This window comes from Ranitomeya variabilis, chromosome 5 (assembly GCF_051348905.1).
Source record: "Ranitomeya variabilis isolate aRanVar5 chromosome 5, aRanVar5.hap1, whole genome shotgun sequence".
NCBI classification, from domain to species: Eukaryota; Metazoa; Chordata; class Amphibia; order Anura; family Dendrobatidae; genus Ranitomeya; species Ranitomeya variabilis.
The window spans coordinates 474,976,739-475,002,023 of record NC_135236.1 but is presented as its reverse complement, the minus strand read 5'-3'; the positions used below and the strand labels follow the sequence as shown (position 1 = coordinate 475,002,023).

Here is a 25,285-nt window from a genome sequence, read left to right as displayed (position 1 = left end):
TCCTTCTGTTGCTCCTGTCTGCTGGTCCTGGCTCTTGCAAAATTAAGCTAAGTCTTGCTTCTTTGTTTTTTGAGTTACTTGCTTTGCTACTATTTTTGTCCAGCTTGTACTAAATGTGATTTCTGACCTTACTGGAAGCTCTAGGGGGCTGGTGTTCTCCCCCCGGCCGTTAGACGGTTCGGGGGTTCTTGAATATCCAGCATGGATATTTTAATAGGGTTTTTGCTGACCATATAAGTCATCTTACTATATTCTGCTATTAGCTAGTGGGCCTCTCTTTGCTAAATACCTAGCTCATTCTTATGTTTGTCTTTTCCTCTTACCTCACCGTTATTATTTGTTGGGGGCTTGTATCCAACATTTGGGGTCTTTTCTCTGGAGGCAAGAAAGGTCTTTCTTTTCCCTTCTAGGGTTAGTTAGTTCTCCGGCTGGCGCGAGACGTCTAGAACCAACGTAGGCACGTTCCCCGGCTACTTCTATTTGTGGTGCTAGGATTAGATATATGGTCAGCCCAGTTACCACTGCCCTATGAGCTGGTTTTTTGTGTTTGCAGACTTGGTATTGATTCCTGAGACCCTCTGCCATTGGGGTCATAACAGTATGCCAGGACGACATTGAATGTTTAATGCATTGCAGAAGTGGGATATAAGAAAGGAAATTCTGAATTTTTTTTTTTTCCTCTCTTCCTCCCCTTTACCTCTGAGTGGCTTGAGCTTGCTGCAGACATGAATGTCCAGACCTTGATTACAAGTGTGGACCAGCTTGCTGCTCGTGTGCAAAGCATACAAGATTTTGTTACCAGTAGTCCTATGTCTGAACCTAAAATACCTATTCCTGAACTGTTTTCTGGAGACCGATTTAAGTTTAGGAATTTCAGGGATAATTGTAAATTGTTTCTATCTCTGAGACCCCGTTCATCTGGAGACTCAGTTCAGCAAGTTAAAATTGTTATCTCTTTTTTACGGGGCGACCCTCAGGATTGGGCTTTCTCGCTAGCGCCAGGAGATCCGGCATTGGCAAATATTGATGCGTTTTTTCTGGCGCTCGGATTGCTTTACGAGAAACCCAATCTTGAGGTTCAGGCAGAAAAAGCCTTGCTGGCTATTTCTCAGGGCCAGGATGAAGCTGAAGTGTATTGCCCAAAATTTTGGAAATGGTCCGTGCTTACTCAGTGGAATGAGTGTGCTCTGGCCGCAAACTTCAGAAATGGCCTTTCTGAAGCCATTAAGAATGTGATGGTGGGTTTCTCCATTCCTACAAGTCTGAATGATTCCATGGCGCTGGCTATTCAAATTGACCGGCGTTTGCGGGAGCGCAAAACCGCTAATCCTCTGGTGGTGTTGTCTAAACAATCACCTGATTTGATGCAATGTGATAGAATTCAGACCAGAAATGAGCGGAAAAATCATAGACATCAGAATGGGTTGTGTTTTTACTGTGGTGATTCTACACATGTTATATCAGCATGCTCTAAACGCCTAACAAGGGTTGTTAGTCCTGTCGCCATTGGTAATTTGCAACTTAAATTTATTTTGTCTGTGACTTTAATTTGCTCATTGTCCTCTTACCCTGTTATGGCGTTTGTGGATTCAGGTGCTGCCCTGAGTCTTATGGATCTGTCATTTGCCAAGCGCTGTGGTTTTGTTCTTGAGCCGTTGGTTAATCCTATCCCTCTGAGGGGTATTGATGCTACGCCATTGGCGGAAAATAAACCGCAGTTTTGGACACAGGTAACCATGTGCATGACTCCTGAACATCGGGAGGTGATTCGTTTTCTTGTTCTGCATAAAATGCATGATTTGGTCGTTTTGGGTTTGCCATGGTTACAGACTCATAATCCAGTCTTGGATTGGAAGGCAATGTCTGTGTCAAGTTGGGGCTGTCAGGGTATTCATGGTGATTCCCCACCGGTGTCCATTGCTTCCTCTACTCCTTCGGAAGTTCCTGAGTATTTGTCTGATTATCAGGATGTGTTCAGCGAGTCCAGGTCCAGTGTTCTGCCTCCTCATAGGGACTGTGACTGTGCCATAGATTTGATTCCAGGTAGCAAATTTCCTAAGGGAAGACTATTTAATCTGTCTGTACCTGAGCATACCGCAATGCGTTCGTATATCAAGGAATCTCTGGAGAAGGGGCATATCCGTCCTTCCTCTTCCCCTCTTGGTGCGGGATTCTTTTTTGTGGCCAAGAAGGACGGATCTTTGAGACCTTGTATTGACTATCGGCTTTTGAATAAAATCACTGTTAAATTTCAGTATCCTTTGCCTCTGTTGTCAGACTTGTTTGCCCGAATTAAAGGTGCCAAGTGGTTCACCAAGATAGATCTTCGTGGTGCGTACAACCTTGTGCGCATTAAGCGAGGAGATGAATGGAAAACCGCGTTTAATACGCCCGAAGGTCATTTTGAGTACTTGGTGATGCCTTTTGGGCTCTCTAATGCTCCTTCAGTGTTTCAGTCCTTTATGCATGATATTTTCCGGAAGTATCTGGATAAATTTATGATCGCTTATCTGGATGATATTCTGTTTTTTTCTGATGACTGGGACTCGCATGTAGAGCAGGTCAGGATGGTGTTTCAGGTTTTGCGTGAGAATGCTTTATTTGTTAAGGGCTCAAAGTGTCTCTTTGGAGTACAGAAGGTTCCCTTTTTGGGGTTTATTTTTTCCCCTTCTGCGGTGGAGATGGACCCAGTCAAGGTCCGTGCTATTCATGATTGGACTCATCCCACGTCAGTTAAGAGTCTTCAGAAGTTCTTGGGTTTTGCTAACTTCTACCGTCGTTTTATTGCTAATTTTTCTAGCATTGCTAAACCTTTGACTGATATGACCAAGAAAGGTTCTGATGTTGCTAACTGGGCTCCTGCAGCCGTGGAGGCTTTCCAGGAGTTGAAGCGCCGGTTTACTTCGGCGCCTGTTTTGTGCCAGCCTGATGTCTCACTTCCCTTTCAGGTTGAAGTGGATGCTTCTGAGATTGGGGCAGGGGCCGTTTTGTCGCAGAGAGGCCCTGGTTGCTCTGTGATGAGACCTTGTGCCTTTTTCTCGAGGAAGTTTTCGCCTGCTGAGCGGAATTATGATGTTGGCAATCGGGAGTTGTTGGCCATGAAGTGGGCATTTGAGGAGTGGCGTCATTGGCTCGAGGGTGCTAAGCATCGTGTGGTGGTCTTGACTGATCACAAGAATTTGATGTATCTCGAGTCTGCTAAATGCCTGAATCCTAGACAGGCCCGCTGGTCATTGTTTTTCTCCCGTTTTGACTTTGTGGTCTTGTATTTACCAGGTTCAAAGAATGTGAAGGCTGATGCTCTTTCAAGGAGCTTTGTGCCTGACTCTCCGGTAGTCGCAGAACCAGTTGGTATTCTTAAAGAGGGAGTTATCTTGTCAGCCATTTCTCCGGATTTGCGACGTGTGTTGCAGAGATTTCATGCTGGTAGACCTGACTCTTGTCCACCTGACAGACTGTTTGTTCCTGATAAGTGGACCAGCAGAGTCATTTCCGAGGTTCATTCCTCGGTGTTGGCAGGGCATCCGGGAATTTTTGGCACCAGAGATCTGGTGGCAAGGTCCTTTTGGTGGCCTTCCTTGTCACGGGATGTGCGGTCGTTTGTGCAGTCCTGTGGGACTTGTGCTCGAGCTAAGCCTTGCTGTTCGCGTGCCAGCGGGTTGCTCTTGCCCTTGCCTGTCCCGAAGAGGCCTTGGACACACATTTCCATGGATTTCATTTCAGATCTCCCGGTGTCTCAGGGCATGTCTGTCATCTGGGTGGTATGTGATCGCTTTTCTAAGATGGTCCATTTGGTACCTTTGCCTAAGCTGCCTTCCTCTTCCGATCTGGTTCCTGTGTTCTTTCAGAATGTGGTTCGTTTACACGGCATTCCTGAGAATATTGTGTCTGACAGAGGTTCCCAGTTTGTTTCCAGGTTCTGGCGATCCTTTTGTGCTAGGATGGGCATTGAGTTGTCGTTTTCGTCTGCCTTTCATCCTCAGACTAATGGACAAACGGAGCGAACTAATCAGACTCTGGAGGCTTATTTGAGGTGTTTTGTTTCTGCGGATCAGGATGATTGGGTGACCTTCTTGCCGTTGGCTGAGTTTGCCCTTAATAATCGGGCTAGTTCCGCTACATTGGTTTCGCCATTTTTCTGCAACTCTGGTTTCCATCCTCGTTTTTCCTCGGGACATGTGGAGCCTTCTGACTGTCCTGGGGTAGATTCTGTGGTGGATAGGTTGCAGCAGATCTGGAATCATGTGGTGGACAACTTGAAGTTGTCACAAGAGAAGGCTCAGCGTTTTGCCAACCGCCGCCGCGGTGTGGGTCCCCGACTTCGTGTTGGGGATTTGGTATGGCTGTCTTCTCGATTTGTTCCTATGAAGGTCTCCTCTCCTAAATTTAAGCCTCACTTAATCGGTCCTTACAAGATATTGGAAATCCTTAATCCTGTGTCCTTTCGCTTGGATCTTCCTGTGTCGTTTGCCATTCACAACGTGTTCCATAGGTCTTTGTTGCGGCGGTACGTTGTACCTGTGGTTCCTTCTGCTGAGCCTCCTGCTCCGGTGTTGGTTGAGGGCGAGTTGGAGTACGTGGTGGAGAAGATCTTGGATTCTCGTCTCTCCAGGCGGAGGCTTCAGTATCTGGTCAAGTGGAAGGGCTATGGTCAGGAGGATAATTCCTGGGTGGTTGCCTCTGATGTGCATGCGGCCCATTTAGTTCGTGCCTTTCACGCTGCTCATCCTGATCACCCTGGTGGTTTTGGTGAGGGTTCGGTGACCCCTCCTTAAGGGGGGGGTACTGTTGTGAATTAGACTTTTTGGCTCCCTCTTGTGGTCACTAGTGGTATGACTCTGGGATTGTCTTTTTTCTGTTTGGCACTCACCTGGGTCGTTAGTCCAGGGGTGTCGCTATATTAACTTCCTGGATCCTTAGTCCAGTGCCTGGCATCGTTGTAATCAGATCCTTCTGTTGCTCCTGTCTGCTGGTCCTGGCTCTTGCAAAATTAAGCTAAGTCTTGCTTCTTTGTTTTTTGAGTTACTTGCTTTGCTACTATTTTTGTCCAGCTTGTACTAAATGTGATTTCTGACCTTACTGGAAGCTCTAGGGGGCTGGTGTTCTCCCCCCGGCCGTTAGACGGTTCGGGGGTTCTTGAATATCCAGCATGGATATTTTAATAGGGTTTTTGCTGACCATATAAGTCATCTTACTATATTCTGCTATTAGCTAGTGGGCCTCTCTTTGCTAAATACCTAGCTCATTCTTATGTTTGTCTTTTCCTCTTACCTCACCGTTATTATTTGTTGGGGGCTTGTATCCAACATTTGGGGTCTTTTCTCTGGAGGCAAGAAAGGTCTTTCTTTTCCCTTCTAGGGTTAGTTAGTTCTCCGGCTGGCGCGAGACGTCTAGAACCAACGTAGGCACGTTCCCCGGCTACTTCTATTTGTGGTGCTAGGATTAGATATATGGTCAGCCCAGTTACCACTGCCCTATGAGCTGGTTTTTTGTGTTTGCAGACTTGGTATTGATTCCTGAGACCCTCTGCCATTGGGGTCATAACAGGAATGGGTATCTTTGGTTCTGACATAGGGCTATGAATAACAAAATCCTGAATACTTTGCACCCGTGCAGTAAGATGATCCACACTAGAAGTCAGAGTCTGAACATTCATGTCTGCAGCTGAGCTCAAAACCACCCAGAGTTCAAGGGGATGAAAGAAGCTAAACAGACTGCAGCAAAGGAAAAGCGGGAGGAAAAAAAAAATGTACTCAGGTCTTCTTTTTATCCCACTTCTGCGATGCATTAAACACTTTTTGGCCTGCTATACTATTATGATCCTTAGTGGTTGAGGATCACAAATTACTCCAGCTAAGTAACAAACATAGGACAAGCTCTAGGGAGGTGGCAAACTGGACTGACCGCAAATCTGAACCTATCCAACACACTAGAGGTAGCCGGTGAACGTACCTAAAATCCTAGACGTCTCGAGCCAGCTTGAGGAACTAACTACCCCTAGAGAGAAAGAAAGACCTCACTTGCCTCCAGAGAAATAATCCCCAAAGATATAGAAGCCCCCAACAAATAATAACGGTGAGGTAAGAGGAAGGCACATACACAGGGGTGAAAACAGATTCAGCAAATGAGGCCCACTAATACTAGATAGCAGAGAATAGAAAAGGGGTCTATGCGGTCAGTAAAAAACCCTTACAAAATATCCACCCTGAGATTTCAAGAACCCCCGCACCAACTAACAGGGTGTGGGTGGAGAAACTCAGTCCCCTAGAGCAACCAGCAAGCGAGGAAATCACATTTTAGCAAGCTGGACAAGAAACATGGTGAATGCTGATAATCAAAAATGAACAAACAAAAACTTAGTTGTCTTGGAGAGACTGGGAGCAAGGTAGTCACAAGGAATCTGAAGAGCACTGAATACATTGATAGCAGGCAAGGAACTGAGTATCCAGGTGAGCTAAGTAGGAAACCTAACCAAGGATAACGAACCAGCTGATGCTGCCAACCTGCAGAAAGACAACACTACACAGTACCGCTTGTGACCACTAGAGGGAGCCCAAAAATAGAGTTCACAACAATGGACATCTCAAAGAGGTCTCATAGTGATAATGTATCGTTGGTTTCTAAAATTATGCCTCAAAATCTACACCTAACTACCTGTACTTTTAATCATGTTTTTTTTTAAAGATGAAGTTTTAGTAAATGTTTTATTTGAATTGCTTCTATGTAAAATAACATTGCAGAAAAAGTACAACAAACTTCCAAAAAGATGTAGCAAGTGTGAAGAAAGCTGGTGGGTATGTTTACACTGAGTAAATATATGCTCTGAGATCCAGGGGCACAGTGCAATGGCATAAAGTTAAGGTACCTTCACACTAAGCGACGCTGCAGCGATATCGACAACGATGCCGATCGCTGCAGCGTCGCTGTTTGGTCACTGGAGAGCTGTCAAACAGACAGCTCTCTAGCGACCAACGATGCCGTAGTCCCTGGGTAACCAGGTTAAACATCGGGTTGCTAAGCGCAGGGCCGCGCTTAGTAACCCGATGTTTACCCTGGTTACCAGTGTAATGTAAAAAAACAAACAGTACATACTCACATTCGCATCCCCCGGCGTCCGCTTCCCTGCACTGTGTGAGTGCCGGCCCTAACAGCAGAGCGGTGACGTCACCGCTGTGCTCTGCTTTTACTTTACGGCCGGCACTCACAGTCAGTGCGGGAAGCGGACGGCGAGGGACGTGTGACAGACAGCAGAAGGTGAGTATGTATTGTTTGTTTTTTTTACTTTTACAATGGTAACCAGGGTAAATATCGGGTTACTAAGTGCGGCCCTGTGCTTAGTAACCCGATATTTACCCTGGTTACCACTGTAAAACATCGCTGGCATCGTTGCTTTGGCTGTCAAACACGACGATACATGCCGATCTGAAGACCAAATAAAGTTCTGAACTTTCAGCAACGACCAGCGATATCACAGCAGGATCCAGATCGCTGCTGCGTGTCAAACACAACGATATCGCTATCCAGGATGCTGCAACATCACGGATCGCTATCGTTATCGTTGCAAAGTTGCTTAAGGTACCTTCACTCTAAGCGACTTAGCAACGATAAGATTGCGATATCGTTGTGTTTGACACGCAGCAGCGATCTGGATCCTGCTGTGATATCGCTGGTCGTTGCTGAAAGTTCAGAACTTTATTTGGTCCTCAGATCGGCGTGTATCGTCATGTTTGACAGCCAAAGCAACGATGCCAGCGATGTTTTACAGTGGTAACCAGGGTAAATATCAGGTTACTAAGCGCAGGGCCGCGCTTAGTAACCCGATATTTACCCTGGTTACCATTGTAAAAGTAAAAAAACCAAACAATACATACTCACCTTCTGCTGTCTGTCACACGTCCCTCGCCGTCCGCTTCCCGCACTGACTGTGAGTGCCGGCCGTAAAGTAAAAGCAGAGCACAGCGGTGACGTCACCGCTCTGCTGTTAGGGCCGGCACTCACACAGTGAAGGGAAGCGGATGCCGGGGGACGCGAATGTGAGTATGTACTGTTTGTTTTTTTACATTACACTGGTAACCAGGGTAAACATCGGGTTACTAAGCGCGGCCCTGCGCTTAGCAACCCGATGTTTACCCTAGTTACCCGTGGACTTCGGCATCGTTGGTCGCTGGAGAGTTGTCTGTGTGACAGCTCTCCAGCGACCAAACAGCGACGCTGCAGCGATCGGCATAGTTGTCGATATCGCTGCAGCGTCGCTTAGTGTGAAGGTACCTTTAGTGTGACGGTACCTTTAGTCTATACATATAACTACTACTTCAGTGGGAAATCCCAGTATCAGATTTAACTTTTTTTTTGGCCATGTTTCATTTTTACAAAAAAATTAATATGAAAACACGAGACCAAGATAGAACCCAATAGATTATGAGCAGAAACTGTACCATATTGTATGACAATAAAAGTGAAAAATTATTTTCTCGCTGCACCCCCAAATAAACTGTTCCTTAGGTCTCATTCACACGACCGTATTTTTGGTCTATGTGCTATCCATAAAAAAAGAATCACATTCAGACCAATATTATTCTATAGAGCAGTGCAGATGGAGATTTTTTTCCACTGACCGAATCTGTATGTGAAAAAAAAAATAGCAGCATGCACAATTTTTGCTCTGGAAATTGGATTAGACTCACCCATTCGAGTTTATGGGTGTGAGAAAAAAATCGAATGCCACAGTATAACATCTTATTTTTACAGATACATTGCAATTCTGTAGCATAGAAACACAGAAAACTGTAAATGGTCTTGTAAATGATTAAAACTGTAAAAAATGGATTGCACGGATGACAAGTGAGAAACAAATTGTCCTACTTTTTGAAGTGCTGATTGATTTTTATACAGTTGTGCGAACATTTCTCTGGATCTTTTTTTTAAATATAAACTAAGTACCTCCTCTAATTGGTGCTCCTCCATTGATTCTGGAACAGTTTTTCCTTTTCTTTTGTGCCCCTCTGTTGCAAAGCTATGCCCTGTCATAGTAAATAGTGCTCCAATAAGGTAATATTCCCTTCAACCAACTGGGCGTACAACACAGAACTTTTTTTGTGGGTGTTTTCTTTTTCCTCTCTTTGACTCTGACCAATCAAAACATGGTTGCTTCATAGAGTGGGAGAAGCAGACACCCAGAAAAAGGTCATAGCCCTGCAGTTTGGCTAAAGACAAAAATAACTTGCATTATTAACAAAATGCCCTGCCAGTCTATAGCCATACCGTCAAGGTATTTTGATAACAATGTAAGTTACTTATTGCCTTTACTGTATTTAGAATCTTGTTTTTATTATGAATTATTTGTTTTCTGTATCCCAGTATGGTACTTTCACAAATATTTTTAAAATGTCACCTTTTCCTTGATAACTTGACACTCATTTGCGATACTATCAATATTGCACTTTATTGCCCACCAGTGATTTTTCCCTCTTTTCTAGTATTTATACTTTTTTTTAGCCCTTATGTCATTTATACATTTTTAAATTAATAAAGAAGGTGTGATTTAGAGATTTTCTTGCACTTTTATTGTGGTTTATTTATAGATGATGCACTAGTGATAGCTAGTGACTATGATGTTCTCACGAGAACACATTGAGCTCAGCCAGGCTGCAGCTGTGACCTTCTCTGTCGGTGTTTGCTTTTTCTCCTCTATTACGCAGTTGTGTTTTGACTGGCAAGCATTATAGAGGGGATAAAGCAAATGCCCAAAGAGAAGTTCTGTGGCTTACATCCATTTGGAAAATTAGCATATTGGGTGCTCTTTATTATCAGGAAACATAACCTTACAATGGAGGGGCACAGAAAAAGAAACAAATAAAACCTGTTAAAGAATCAGTGGAATATCGGCGATTGGAGGCATTAAAGGACAAACTCAGTTTAAATTTAAAAAATCCAGTGAGGTCCTATTTAAAGGATTAAGGGGTTAAACCAAGCTGACGACAATATGTACGGCTGAATACAAATGTTCTTATATAAGTTTTTGACTTTATACCAACTCTTCTTTCTTTTCTACAAAGACCCAATCCAGTTACAAGATATAGGCATTGTTGTGACTACTACTTCAGTATCATTCAACTGGAGCAAGCTTAGTGGAGATATTTTTGTTTCCAATGCCAACAACTTTGGTAACATTTTGCTTCTAGAAGATAAGTTTTATGAAGTGAACCATCTGCTCTCAGGATCTCTTTATAATTTTGAATTTGTTGTGAAACAACATTATTCCGGATCTATAAATGTGACTCAGAAAATGTATATCACAGTTGAAACAGGTATGTGCATTTAACATATATTGTCATAATTTTACATTATTTTATTTTAACACTTGCAAGAAAATGAGCAAATCCATTTCTCCTTACTTACCATAATAGGTCAGTTTCACACATATGACATTAACAGTCTGTGTGCGGACCGTGAAGTTCGGACTGGCAACCGGTCACCTAACTGCTTCATAGTAGAGTTAGTGCAAATCAATTCCTAGGACAAGGTCTATCAACCATATCAATAATCTTTAGCCTCCATCCGGGAACACTGGGAACAGCCTCTTACCTGTATAAATCCTTGTCTCTTCTTTTGATTAGCCTGCCTGGCGCGATGTAATTGTCGGCCAGCTAATCAAAAGAAGAGCCATGTATGCCATCAGGTAAGAGGAAGTTCTCTATGCTCCCACCTAGGGAAAGCAGATTATTGACGTGGCAGATGGACCAGGTCATGCAAATCAATTAGGAAATAGGAATTTATTTACACTATGTAGAGAATACAGAATGGAGGAAATTCACTGACTACAGAATACAGCAGAATATTTACAATTGCAGTTGTCATCCAGTTACGGTGGAAGAATGCAAATGTGAAACTGTTGTCTTCCAATTTGCAAATTGTTATATGTTATGTTGTGTTTCTTTTTTGACACGCTGCTGCAGGTCTATAAAAAAAACCTTAAAAAAGCAGAAAAAAACTCTTTTACTTTTATGTTGAGAGTTATCTACAAGTTATTCATATGTCATATTATGCATGTCACAATATCAGAATGTTCACAACATTAATTGCTACAGCCCTTGGTTCTCAAAATGTAATAAACGGACCCCAGAGCATATATGCAGGCTGTCCATTGCACAGTTCATGATCAATGATCAGAGCCTTGGAGGGTACTTTGGTATAATTTATTTAATTAGGATGGGGGGGTTGAATACTTGGCTTATAACCAGTGAGAAACACTACTTTATAGAGCTGGCAGATTGAGAGATCACTCTATGTAAAAAAAAAATGTCTGTCAATGAGATTACTAAGCAGAAACTTTGCCGACTGTAACAGCCTAGAACTGCAAATGACTTATGTTACTGATACAGATCTTGCATAGATGGCTATGATAACAAAAGGTGGCAGGAAATTATTATGTTCTGGGCAGATAGACAGTCTTTTGCAATACCACTTTTTAAGAGAAAAATATGTTTTTCAAAGTCACATTTCCTGTAAAAACATGGGGAATGTTTTTAATGAATATAGTGGTTCATTTTGACTATTATTCATTTTTATGTCACGGTCCTTTATTGCAGCATTGACAAAATAATCTGTTTTAGAAATGCTAAAATTTTCAAACTGGCCACTAAGCCATCTATTAGGCTGCCGTCACACTAGCAGTATTTGGTCAGTATTTTATATCAGTATTTGTAAGGCAAAACCAGGAGTGGAACAATTAGAGGAGAAGTATAATAGAAACATATGCACCACTTCTGCACTTATCACCCACTCCTGGTTTTGGCTTACAAATACTGATGTAAAATACTGACCAAATACTGCTAGTGTGACGGCAGCCTAAGACTCATACTTCCTATTCTTTACAGCTCATTTTTCAGATGTCACATGGACATAGACAGCAATAGACTAGCTCTGACTCACTGATTTCTGCCGGAGAGCTTTCTAAGCATTCTCTAAACTGGTCAGTGGTCATTGTGAAGGGAGGCACAGCAAGTGAGCTGTGACATTTCCTTATGAATGATGGATCCTGTGTCATCTACTGTATAATGATGCTACCAGTCCTTGTAATTATGCCTGTGATGAGGGGTGCATATAAAATTCATGGGGCTCCATAGCAAATGGTTTAAATGGGCCCATCCCACCTCTAAAAAATGTTTTCAGCTGAGTAGGCAGTGCCATATCTTCCAACCTTTATAAACAGGGAGAGAGACATGTATTGCAGCACATACACAGTAATTATGCCCTTCTGGAAGCCTCTTAATGTTCTCACCAATGAAACCTCTTTCATGGACATTATAGAGTTTGATTATCTAAAAAATACCCCCACCCACAAACACAGGTGTAATACCCCCACACTTGTCAGTATGATAGCCACCACAGTCATCAATCAATATGATATTCACGAACAGTGCAATTGCCCCAAAACACCCCACACAATATAATGGCCTTTTACTATAATGGTTCCACAGCCCCTCACTATGATGCTCCCACAGCCCCCACTCAGTATTATCATCCTCTTCAAAGTGATACCCCCACAGCCCCCCACCCAGTATCATGGCCCCCACAGGCCCCTACACAGTATGATTACATCTCAGCATGATGATTACCAATACCCGGCCCCCACTCAGTATGGTGGCCCCAATGCTAGCCCACAACTCAGTATGATGTCCCTTGATGCCAGTCCACCACTCAGTATAATGGTCTCACAGCCTACCATTCACCCTACTCAGCATGGTGTCCATCACAGCCCACACCCCACTTAGTATAATGTACCCAACAGACCACTTTCCACTCAGTATATCATCCACTGCCACCCATTATGATGTCCCATGACCCACCCACCACTCAGTATAAGGTTCCTTACAGCTACGGATATTGCAAAATAAAATAAGCATCACTCACCTCACCCTGTTCCCTCTGTAAAGAGGTGGCAGGGACCCTCAAGTGCCTCCTCTCTCCTGAATACCGAGTACATGTGTCATGTGCGGCTTCCTAACGCTTTAATAATATAATGTGCGGTTTTCTGATGTTATTTTAACCCTTTTCTGCCAGTTGATGGGATAGTGCATCAGCTGGCAGTATCCCCCACTTTGAGGTGGGCTCCGGCGAGCCCACCTCAAAGCCGCGACATGTCAGCTATTTTCAACAGCTGACATGTGCGCGCAAAGGGTGCGAGTGGAATCGCGATCTGCCCATGCCCATTAACTAGTTAAATGCCGCTGTCAAACTCTGACAGCGGCATTTCACAAGTGCTGCCGGCCGCGCGTCACGTGATCGGGGATCATCGGTGTTTTGCCATTACAACCAGAGGTCTCCTCGAGACCTCTATGGTTGTTGATGGCAGATTGCTATGAGCACCACCCTGTGGTCGACGCTCATAGCAAGCCTGCAATTCTGCTGCATAGAGGTGATCTGTGCATCACCTCTATGTACTGTAGCAGAGGCGATCGAGTAGTGCATGCTTCTAGCCTCCCATGCAGGCTATTGAAGCATGCCAAAATAAAAAAAATGTGTTTAAAAATATAAAGAAAATATAAAAAAAAGAAAGTTCAAATCACCCCCCTTTCACCCAATCAAAATAAATCAATGAAAAAAAAATCAAACCCACACATATTTGGTATCGTCATGTTCAGAATCGCCCAATACGGCGTAGTGAGAAAAAAACACCAAAATTACTATTTTCTGGTCATTGCAGCATTGCATTACAATGCAATAACGGGCGACCAAAAGAGCACATCTGCAACAAAATGATATCATTAAAAACGTCAGCTCGGCACACAAAAAATACGCCATCACCCAACCCCAGATCACGAAAAATGAAGACGCTACCGTTACCGGAAAATTCAGCATTTTTTTTTTTTTTTAGCAAACTTTGGATTTTTTTTTCACCACTTAGATAAAAGAGAACATATTTGGTGTATATTAACTCGTAATGAGCTGGAGAATCATAATGGCAGGTCAGTTTTAGCATTTAGTGAACCTAGCAGAAAAGCCAAACAAAAAACAAGTGTGGGATTGCACTTTTTTTGCAATTTCATCGCACTTGGTTTTTTTCCCCATTTTCTGTTACACGACATGGTAAAACCAATGGTATCGTTCAAAAGTACAACTCGTCCCGCAAAAAATAAGCCTCCTAATGGCCATATTGACGGAAAAATAAAAAAAGTTATGGCTCTGGTAAGAAGGGGAGCGAAAAAACAAAACGAAAAAACAAAAAAAGCTCCGGGGGTGAAGGGGTTAATGTTCTAATAATGTAAATGTATTTGTACCTATGTGCTTTAGCTCAGAGACAGAATGGTTACAAAAGGGTTAAACAGTTGGGAGGAGTTAGAGGAGGATGGTGCAAAGCCCCCGGGATATAGGGAAAGGATTTCCAGCCTTTAGGATAGAGCCTGGGTGTTGTGAATTCCGTCTGGGCTCCCTCTGGTGGCCTTTAGCGATACTGCGGGTCTGTAGCAGGGCTCAGCTGCCTCATTTCCTGCTATGCTGGTTCCTATTTAACTTCACCTGGACCTTTACTTGTTGCCTGCTGTCGTTGTATTCAGTACTGGTTCTGATCTCTCCTGGATTTCCCTGGTGACCTGTCTCCTTCTGGAGAAGCTAAGTCTTGCTAGTTCTTTTGCTCATTGTTTCCTTGAAAATGTTTCTCAGTATATGATGAGTTCAGTCCAGCTTGCTTATATGTGATTTTTCGCTTGCTGGTAGCTCTGGGGTGCAGAGTGTGCCCCTCACATCGTGAGTCGGTGTGGGGGTTCTTGTATTTTCTGCGTGGATAGTTTTTGATAGTATTTTGTACTGACCGCACAGATCCCTTGCTATCTTCTGTCTATTTAGTGTTAGCGGGCCTCATTTGCTAAAAACCTGTTTTCATTCCTACGTTTGTATTTTCCCCTTAACTCACCGTTATTATGTGTGGGGGGCTGTCTAAACTTTGGGGTTATTTCTCTGAGGCAAGTGAGGCTTTGCTTTCTCTCTAGGGGTAGCTAGTTTCTCAGGCTGTGAAGAGGCGTCTAGGTTTTTAGGTAACGCTCCACGGGTGCCTTTAGTGTGTGTGGATAGGATCAGGGTTGCAGTCAGTATAGTTCCCACATCCCCAGAGCTTGTCCTAATATTCAGGTTTACCTATCAGGTCAGTTTAGAGATCCTAACCACCGGATCATAACAGTACAGCAGGCCTGTAAAGTGTTAATGCATCGCAAAAGAGGGATAAGAGAAATCCTGAGTTCATTTTTTTTTCTCCTCTGCAGTGTGTCTAGCCTCTCTCCTCCCCTTAATCTCTGGGTGGTTCAGAATTCAGCTGCAGCTAAAGGACATTCAGAGTCTGTCTTCTAGCGTGGATCATCTCACTGCAAGGGTACAAAGCATTCAGGATTATGTAATCCACAGCCCTATGTCTGATCCTAAAATACCAATTCCTGAGCTGTTCTCCGGAGACAGATCTAGGTTTTTGAACTTCAAAAATAATTGCAAATTATTCCTTTCTCTGAGACCTCGTTCCTCTGGTGATCCTGTTCAGCAAGTTAAAATTATTATTTCTTTGTTACATGGTGACCCTCAAGATTGGGCATTCTCTCTGGCGCCAGGAGATCCTGCATTGCTAAATGTGGATGCGTTTTTTCTGGTGCTTGGATTGCTGTCATGTTCTCAATGGCAAGAGAACATAGCATCAGCATATATAGAAACTAGCTCTTGGAAGATGGGAACTAAGCTGACCATGAACTAAACCTAACGCACAACTAGCAGTGGCCGGGTAGCATGCCTACGTTGATTCTAGATGCCCAGCACCAGCCGGAGGACTAAATAAAGCTAGCAGAGAAAAATATTAGTCCTAGCTCACCTCTAGAGAAATACCCCGAAAGGAGACAGAGGCCCCCCACATGTATTGGCGGTGAGTTAAGATGAAATAACAAACGTAGTATGAAAATAGGTTTAGCAAATTTGAGGTCCACTTACTACATAGCAGAAGACAGAAAGGACACTTTCATGGTCAGCTGAAAACCCTATCAAAATACCATCCAGAAATTATTTTAAAACTCTGGCATTAACTCATAACACCAGAGTGGCAATTCCTGTTCACAAGAGCTTTCCAGACACAGTAACGAAACTACAGCTGTGAACTGGAACAAAAATGCAAAAACAAACATGGACAAGAGTCCAACTTATCTAGTAGTTGTCTAGGAGCAGGAACAAGCACAGAGAGGCTTCTGATAACATTGTTGACCGGCAAGCAACTAACAGAGCAGCAAGGTTATATAGCGACTCCCACATCTTGATGGGAACAGGTGAACAGAGAAGATGAAGACACCAGTTCAATTCCACCAGTAGCCACCGGGGGAGCCCAGAATCCAAATTCACAACAGTACCCCCCCCTCAAGGAGGGGGCACCGAACCCTCACCAGAACCACCAGGGCGATCAGGATGGGCCCTATGAAAGGCACGAACCAGATCAGAGGCATGAACATCAGATGCATTCACCCAAGAATTATCCTCCTGGCCGTATCCCTTCCACTTGACCAGATACTGGAGTCTCCGTCTGGAAACACGAGAGTCTAAGATTTTCTCCACAACGTACTCCAACTCACCCTCAACCAACACCGGAGCAGGAGGCTCAACGGAAGGCACAACCGGTACCTCATACCTGCGCAATAATGACCGATGAAAAACGTTATGAATAGAAAAGGATGCAGGGAGGTCCAAACGGAAGGAAACAGGGTTAAGAATCTCCAATATCTTATACGGGCCGATGAACCGAGGCTTAAACTTAGGAGAAGAGACCCTCATAGGGACAAAACGAGAAGACAACCACACCAAATCCCCAACACAAAGCCGAGGACCAACACGACGGTGGCGGTTGGCAAAAAGCTGAGTCTTCTCCTGGGACAACCTCAAATTGTCCACCACCTGCCCCCAGATCTGATGCAATCTCTCCACCACAGCATCCACTCCAGGACAATCCGAAGATTCCACCTGACCAGAGGAAAATCGAGGATGAAACCCCGAATTACAGAAAAACGGGGACACCAAAGTGGCAGAGCTGGCCCGATTATTGAGAGCGAACTCCGCCAATGGCAAAAAAGCAACCCAATCATCCTGGTCAGCAGACACAAAACACCTCAGATATGTCTCCAGGGTCTGATTAATCCGCTCGGTCTGGCCATTAGTCTGAGGATGGAAAGCGGACGAAAAAGATAAATCTATGCCCATCCTAGCACAGAATGCCCGCCAAAATCTAGACACGAATTGGGTCCCTCTGTCAGAAACGATATTCTCAGGAATACCATGCAAACAAACAACATTTTGAAAAAACAGAGGAACCAACTCGGAAGAAGAAGGCAACTTGGGCAGAGGAACCAAATGGACCATCTTAGAAAAACGGTCACACACCACCCAGATGACAGACATCTTCTGAGAAACAGGCAGATCTGAAATAAAATCCATCGAGATGTGCGTCCAAGGCCTCTTAGGAATAGGCAAGGGCAACAATAATCCACTAGCCCGAGAACAACAAGGCTTGGCCCGAGCACAAACGTCACAAGACTGCACAAAGCCTCGCACATCTCGTGACAGGGAAGGCCACCAGAAGGACCTTGCCACCAAATCCCTGGTACCAAAAATGCCAGGATGACCTGCCAACGCAGAAGAATGAACCTCAGAGATGACTCTACTGGTCCAATCATCAGGAACAAACAGTTTATCAGGTGGGCAACGATCAGGTCTATCCGCCTGAAACTCCTGCAAGGCCCGCCGCAGGTCTGGAGAAACGGCTGACAATACCACTCCATCCTTAAGGATACCTGTGGGCTCAGAGTTACCAGGCGAATCAGGCTCAAAACTCCTAGAAAGGGCATCCGCCTTAACATTCTTAGAACCCGGTAGGTATGACACCACAAAATTAAACCGAGAGAAAAATAATGACCAGCGCGCCTGTCTAGGATTCAGGCGCCTGGCGGTCTCAAGATAAATCAAATTTTTGTGGTCAGTCAATACCACCACCTGATGTCTGGCCCCCTCAAGCCAATGGCGCCACTCCTCAAAAGCCCACTTCATGGCCAAAAGCTCCCGATTCCCAACATCATAATTCCGCTCAGCGGGCGAAAATTTACGGGAAAAGAAGGCACAAGGCCTCATCACGGAGCAGACAGAACTTTTCTGCGACAACACTGCCCCAGCTCCGATCTCAGAAGCGTCGACCTCAACCTGAAAAGGTAGAGCAACATCAGGCTGACGCAACACAGGGGCAGAGGAAAAACGGCGCTTAAGCTCCCGAAAGGCCTCCACAGCATCAGGGGACCAATCAGCAACATCAGCACCCTTCTTAGTCAAATCGGTCAATGGCTTAGCAATATCCGAAAAACCAGCAATAAATCGACGATAAAAGTTAGCAAAGCCCAAAAATTTCTGAAGACTCTTAAGAGAAGAGGGCTGCGTCCAATCACAAATAGCTTGAACCTTGACAGGATCCATTTCAATGGAAGAGGGGGAAAAAATATATCCCAAAAAGGAAATCCTCTGTACCCCAAAAACACACTTAGAACCCTTCACACACAAAGAATTAGACCGCAAAACCTGAAAAACCCTCCTGACTTGCTGGACATGAGAGTCCCAGTCATCCGAAAAAATCAGAATATCATCCAGATACACAATCATAAATTTATCCAAATAATCGCGAAAAATATCATGCATAAAGGACTGGAAAACTGACGGAGCATTTGAAAGACCAAAAGGCATCACTAAATACTCAAAGTGGCCCTCGGGCGTATTAAATGCGGTTTTCCACTCATCCCCCTGCCTGATTCGCACCAAATTATACGCCCCACGAAGGTCAATCTTAGAGAACCACTTGGCCCCCTTTATGCGAGCAAACAAATCAGTCAGCAACGGCAATGGGTATTGATATTTAACAGTGATCTTATTCAAAAGCCGATAATCAATACATGGTCTCAAAGAGCCGTCTTTTTTTGACACAAAGAAAAAACCGGCTCCTAAGGGAGATGACGATGGACGAATATGTCCCTTTTCCAAGGACTCCTTTATATATTCTCGCATAGCAGCATGTTCAGGCACAGACAAATTAAATAAACGACCCTTTGGGTATTTACTACCCGGGATTAAATCTATGGCACAATCGCACTCTCGGTGCGGAGGTAACGAACCAAGCTTGGATTCTTCAAAGACGTCACAATAGTCAGACAGGAACTCAGGAATTTCAGAGGGAATAGATGATGAAATGGAAACCACAGGTACATCCCCATGAGTCCCCTTACATCCCCAGCTCAACACAGACATAGCTCTCCAGTCGAGGACTGGGTTGTGAGATTGCAGCCAAGGCAATCCTAGCACCAAATCATCATGTAGATTATACAACACCAGAAAGCGAATAATCTCCTGGTGATCCGGATTAATACGCATAGTTACTTGTGTCCAGTATTGTGGTTTATTATTAGCCAATGGGGTGGAGTCAATCCCCTTCAGAGGAATAGAAGTCTCCAAAGGCTCTAAATCATACCCACAGCGTTTGGCAAAGGACCAATCCATAAGACTCAAAGCGGCGCCAGAGTCGACATAGGCGTCCGTGGTAATAGATGACAAAGAGCAAATCAGGGTCACAGATAGAATAAACTTAGACGGTAAGGTGCAAATGGAAACAGATTTATCAAGCTTTTTAGTGCGCTTAGAGCATGCTGATATAACATGAGTAGAATCACCACAATAGAAACACAACCCATTTTTCCGTCTAAAATTCTGCCGCTCGCTTCGGGACAGGATTCTATCACACTGCATACTCTCTGGCGACTTCTCAGTGGCCACCGCCAGATGGTGCACTGGTTTGCGCTCCCGCAAACGCCTATCGATCTGAATAGCCATTGTCATGGACTCAATGGCAAGAGAACATAGCATCAGCATATATAGAAACTAGCTCTTGGAAGATGGGAACTAAGCTGACCATGAACTAAACCTAACGCACAACTAGCAGTGGCCGGGTAGCATGCCTACGTTGATTCTAGATGCCCAGCACCAGCCGGAGGACTAAATAAAGCTAGCAGAGAAAAATATTAGTCCTAGCTCACCTCTAGAGAAATACCCCGAAAGGAGACAGAGGCCCCCCACATGTATTGGCGGTGAGTTAAGATGAAATAACAAACGTAGTATGAAAATAGGTTTAGCAAATTTGAGGTCCACTTACTACATAGCAGAAGACAGAAAGGACACTTTCATGGTCAGCTGAAAACCCTATCAAAATACCATCCAGAAATTACTTTAAAACTCTGGCATTAACTCATAACACCAGAGTGGCAATTCCTGTTCACAAGAGCTTTCCAGACACAGTAACGAAACTACAGCTGTGAACTGGAACAAAAATGCAAAAACAAACATGGACAAGAGTCCAACTTATCTAGTAGTTGTCTAGGAGCAGGAACAAGCACAGAGAGGCTTCTGATAACATTGTTGACCGGCAAGCAACTAACAGAGCAGCAAGGTTATATAGCGACTCCCACATCTTGATGGGAACAGGTGAACAGAGAAGATGAAGACACCAGTTCAATTCCACCAGTAGCCACCGGGGGAGCCCAGAATCCAAATTCACAACAGTACCCCCCCCTCAAGGAGGGGGCACCGAACCCTCACCAGAACCACCAGGGCGATCAGGATGGGCCCTATGAAAGGCACGAACCAGATCAGAGGCATGAACATCAGATGCATTCACCCAAGAATTATCCTCCTGGCCGTATCCCTTCCACTTGACCAGATACTGGAGTCTCCGTCTGGAAACACGAGAGTCTAAGATTTTCTCCACAACGTACTCCAACTCACCCTCAACCAACACCGGAGCAGGAGGCTCAACGGAAGGCACAACCGGTACCTCATACCTGCGCAATAATGACCGATGAAAAACGTTATGAATAGAAAAGGATGCAGGGAGGTCCAAACGGAAGGAAACAGGGTTAAGAATCTCCAATATCTTATACGGGCCGATGAACCGAGGCTTAAACTTAGGAGAAGAGACCCTCATAGGGACAAAACGAGAAGACAACCACACCAAATCCCCAACACAAAGCCGAGGACCAACACGACGGTGGCGGTTGGCAAAAAGCTGAGTCTTCTCCTGGGACAACCTCAAATTGTCCACCACCTGCCCCCAGATCTGATGCAATCTCTCCACCACAGCATCCACTCCAGGACAATCCGAAGATTCCACCTGACCAGAGGAAAATCGAGGATGAAACCCCGAATTACAGAAAAACGGGGACACCAAAGTGGCAGAGCTGGCCCGATTATTGAGAGCGAACTCCGCCAATGGCAAAAAAGCAACCCAATCATCCTGGTCAGCAGACACAAAACACCTCAGATATGTCTCCAGGGTCTGATTAATCCGCTCGGTCTGGCCATTAGTCTGAGGATGGAAAGCGGACGAAAAAGATAAATCTATGCCCATCCTAGCACAGAATGCCCGCCAAAATCTAGACACGAATTGGGTCCCTCTGTCAGAAACGATATTCTCAGGAATACCATGCAAACGAACAACATTTTGAAAAAACAGAGGAACCAACTCGGAAGAAGAAGGCAACTTGGGCAGAGGAACCAAATGGACCATCTTAGAAAAACGGTCACACACCACCCAGATGACAGACATCTTCTGAGAAACAGGCAGATCTGAAATAAAATCCATCGAGATGTGCGTCCAAGGCCTCTTAGGAATAGGCAAGGGCAACAATAATCCACTAGCCCGAGAACAACAAGGCTTGGCCCGAGCACAAACGTCACAAGACTGCACAAAGCCTCGCACATCTCGTGACAGGGAAGGCCACCAGAAGGACCTTGCCACCAAATCCCTGGTACCAAAAATGCCAGGATGACCTGCCAACGCAGAAGAATGAACCTCAGAGATGACTCTACTGGTCCAATCATCAGGAACAAACAGTTTATCAGGTGGGCAACGATCAGGTCTATCCGCCTGAAACTCCTGCAAGGCCCGCCGCAGGTCTGGAGAAACGGCTGACAATACCACTCCATCCTTAAGGATACCTGTGGGCTCAGAGTTACCAGGCGAATCAGGCTCAAAACTCCTAGACAACAGATTGCTTTATGAGGAACCAAATCTAGTAGACCAAGCAGAATAGGTTTTGCTGGCTCTCTCCCAGGGGCAGGATGAAGCAGAGGTTTACTGTCAGAAGTTTAGGAAATGGTCTGTGCTCACTCAATGGAATGAGTGTGCCCTGGCAGCGATTTTCAGAAAGGGTCTTTCTGAAGCCCTTAAGGATGTTATGGTGGGGTTCCCCACGCCTGCGGGTCTGGATGAGTCAATGTCTTTGGCCATTCAGATTGATCGGCGTTTGCGGGAGCGCAAACCTGTGCACCATCTGGCGGTATTTTCTGAGCAGAAGCCTGAGTCTATGCAATGTGACAGGATTCTGACCAGAATTGAATGGCAAAATCACAGACGACAGAATGGGTTGTGATTTACTGTGGTGATTCTGCTTATGTTATCTCAGATTGTTCTAAGCGCACAAAAAGCTCCGCTAAGTCTGTCCCCATTGGTACTGTACAGCCTAAATTCATTTTGTCTGTTACTTTGATTTGCTCTCTGTCATCCTACTCAGTTATGGCTTTTGTGGATTCAGGTGCTGCTCTGAATTTGATGGATTTGTCTTTTGCCAGGCGCTGTGGTTTTATCTTGGAGCCTTTGCAGTTCGCTATTCCACTAGAGGGAATTGATGCTACGCCATTGGCCAAGAATAAACCTCAGTACTGGACTCAAGTGACCATGTGTACGACTCCTGCACATCAGGAGGTGATTCGCTTTCTTGTGTTGCATAATTTGCATGACGTTGTCGTGTTGGGCCTGCCATGGCTGCAGGCTCATAATCCAGTCCTGGTTTGGAAAGCAATGTCTGTGTCAAGTTGGGGTTGCCAGGGGATTCTGTTATGATCCTTAGTGGTTGAGGATCACAAATTACTCCAGCTAAGTAACAAACATAGGACAAGCTCTAGGGAGGTGGCAAACTGGACTGACCGCAAATCTGAACCTATTCAAACACACTAGAAGTAGCCGGTGAACGTGCCTAAAAATCCTAGACGTCTCGAGCCAGCCTGAGGAACTAACTACCCCTAGAGAGAAAGAAAGACCTCTCTTGCCTCCAGAGAAATAATCCCCAAAGATATAGAAGCCCCCAACAAATAATAACGGTGAGGTAAGAGGAAGGCACATACACAGGGGTGAAAGCAGATTCAGCAAATGAGGCCCACTAATACTAGATAGCAGAAAATAGAAAAGGGAATCTATGCTGTCAGTAAAAAACCCTTACAAAATATCCACTCTGAGATTTCAAGAACCTCCACACCAACTAACGGTGTGGGGGGAGAAACTCAGTCCCCTAGAGCAACCAGCAAGCGAGGAAATCACATTTTAGCGAGCTGGACTAAAAACATAATGAACGCTGATAATCAAAAAATGATCAAACAAAAACTTAGCTTGTCTTGGAGAGACTGGGAGCAAGGTAGACACAAGGAATCTGAAGAGCACTGAATACATTGATAGCAGGCCAGGAACTGAGTATCCAGGTGGGCTAAATAGGAAACCAACCAGGATAACGAACCAGCTGATGCTGCAACCTGCAGAAAGACAACACTACACAGTACCGCTTGTGACCACTAGAGGGAGCCCAAAAATAGAGTCCACAACAGTACCCCCCCCTTCAGGAGGGGTCACCGAACCCTCATCAAGACCCCCAGGGCGATCAGGATGAGCCACGTGGAAGGCACGAACTAAATCAGCCGCATGAACATCAGAGGCGACAACCCAGGAATTATCCTCCTGACCATAGCCCTTCCACTTAACCAAATACTGAAACCTCCGTCTAGAGATACGAGAATCCCAAATCTTCTCCACCACGTACTCCAATTTGCCCTCGACCAGCAACGGAGCAGGAGGCTCAACAGAAGGAACCACAGGTACCACATACCTCCGCAACAAAGACCTATGGAACACATTATGAATGGCAAACGATGCTGGGAGATCCAAACGAAAAGACACCGGGTTAAGGATTTCCAAGATCTTATAAGGACTGATGAAGCGAGGCTTGAATTTAGGAGAGGAGACCTTCATAGGAACGTACCGAGAAGACAGCCACACCAAATCCCCAACACGAAGTCGGGGACCCACACCGCGGCGGCGGTTGGCAAAGCGCTGAGCCTTCTCCTGTGACAACCTCAAATTGTCCACCCCATGGTTCCAAATCTGCTGCAACCTATCCACCACAGAATCCACCCCAGGACAGTCAGACGGCTCAACCTGACCCGAGGAAAAACGAGGGTGGAAACCAGAATTGCAGAAAAAAGGCGAAACCAAAGTAGCAGAACTAGCCCGATTATTAAGGGCAAACTCGGCCAAAGGCAAAAAAGTCACCCAATCATCCTGATCAGCAGAAACAAAACATCTCAAATAAGTTTCCAACGTCTGATTAGTTCGCTCGGTTTGGCCATTAGTCTGAGGATGGAAGGCCGACGAAAAAGACAAATCAATGCCCATCTTAGCACAAAAAGTCCGCCAAAACCTGGACACAAACTGGGATCCTCTATCAGACACAATATTTTCAGGAATGCCGTGCAAGCGAACCACATTCTGAAAAAATAGAGGAACCAAATCAGAGGAAGAAGGCAACTTAGGCAAGGGCACCAAATGGACCATCTTGGAAAAGCGATCACACACCACCCAGATGACAGGCATTTTCTGAGATACTGGAAGATCCGAAATAAAATCCATGGAAATGTGCGTCCAAGGCCTTTTCGGAACAGGCAAAGGCAAAAGCAAACCGCTGGCACGAGAACAGCAAGGCTTAGCCCGAGCACAAATCCCACAAGACTGCACAAAGGAATGCACATCCCGCGACAAGGAAGGCCACCAGAAGGACCTAGCCACCAAATCTCTGGTACCAAAAATCCCAGGATGACCCGCCAACACCGAAGAATGAACCTCGGAAATAAACCTGCTGGTCCATCTATCCGGGACAAACAGTCTCTCTGGTGGACAACGGTCAGGTCTTTCCGCCTGAAATTTCTGCAGCACCCGTCGCAAATCTGGGGAAATGGCAGACAAAATCACTCCCTCTCTGAGAATACCAGCCGGCTCAGAAACTCCCGGAGAGTCAGGCACAAAACTCCTAGAAAGTGCATCAGCTTTCACGTTCTTCGAACCAGGCAGGTATGAGACCACGAAGTTGAAACGGGAGAAAAACAATGACCAACGAGCCTGTTTAGGATTCAGCCGCTTTGCAGA

The 25,285-nt window shown here is 45.0% G+C and overlaps 1 protein-coding gene across 1 annotated transcript in view; it reads left to right on the top strand.

Moving 5' to 3' along the window:
* Positions 1-25,285, top strand: part of LOC143776277 (uncharacterized) — a 169,896-nt gene that overhangs the window by 70,659 nt on the left and 73,952 nt on the right. Inside the window, exon 5 of the mRNA XM_077265497.1 lies at positions 10,056-10,307. Coding sequence (XP_077121612.1) covers positions 10,056-10,307 — 252 coding nt within the window. The remainder of the gene's footprint in view (positions 1-10,055; positions 10,308-25,285) is intronic.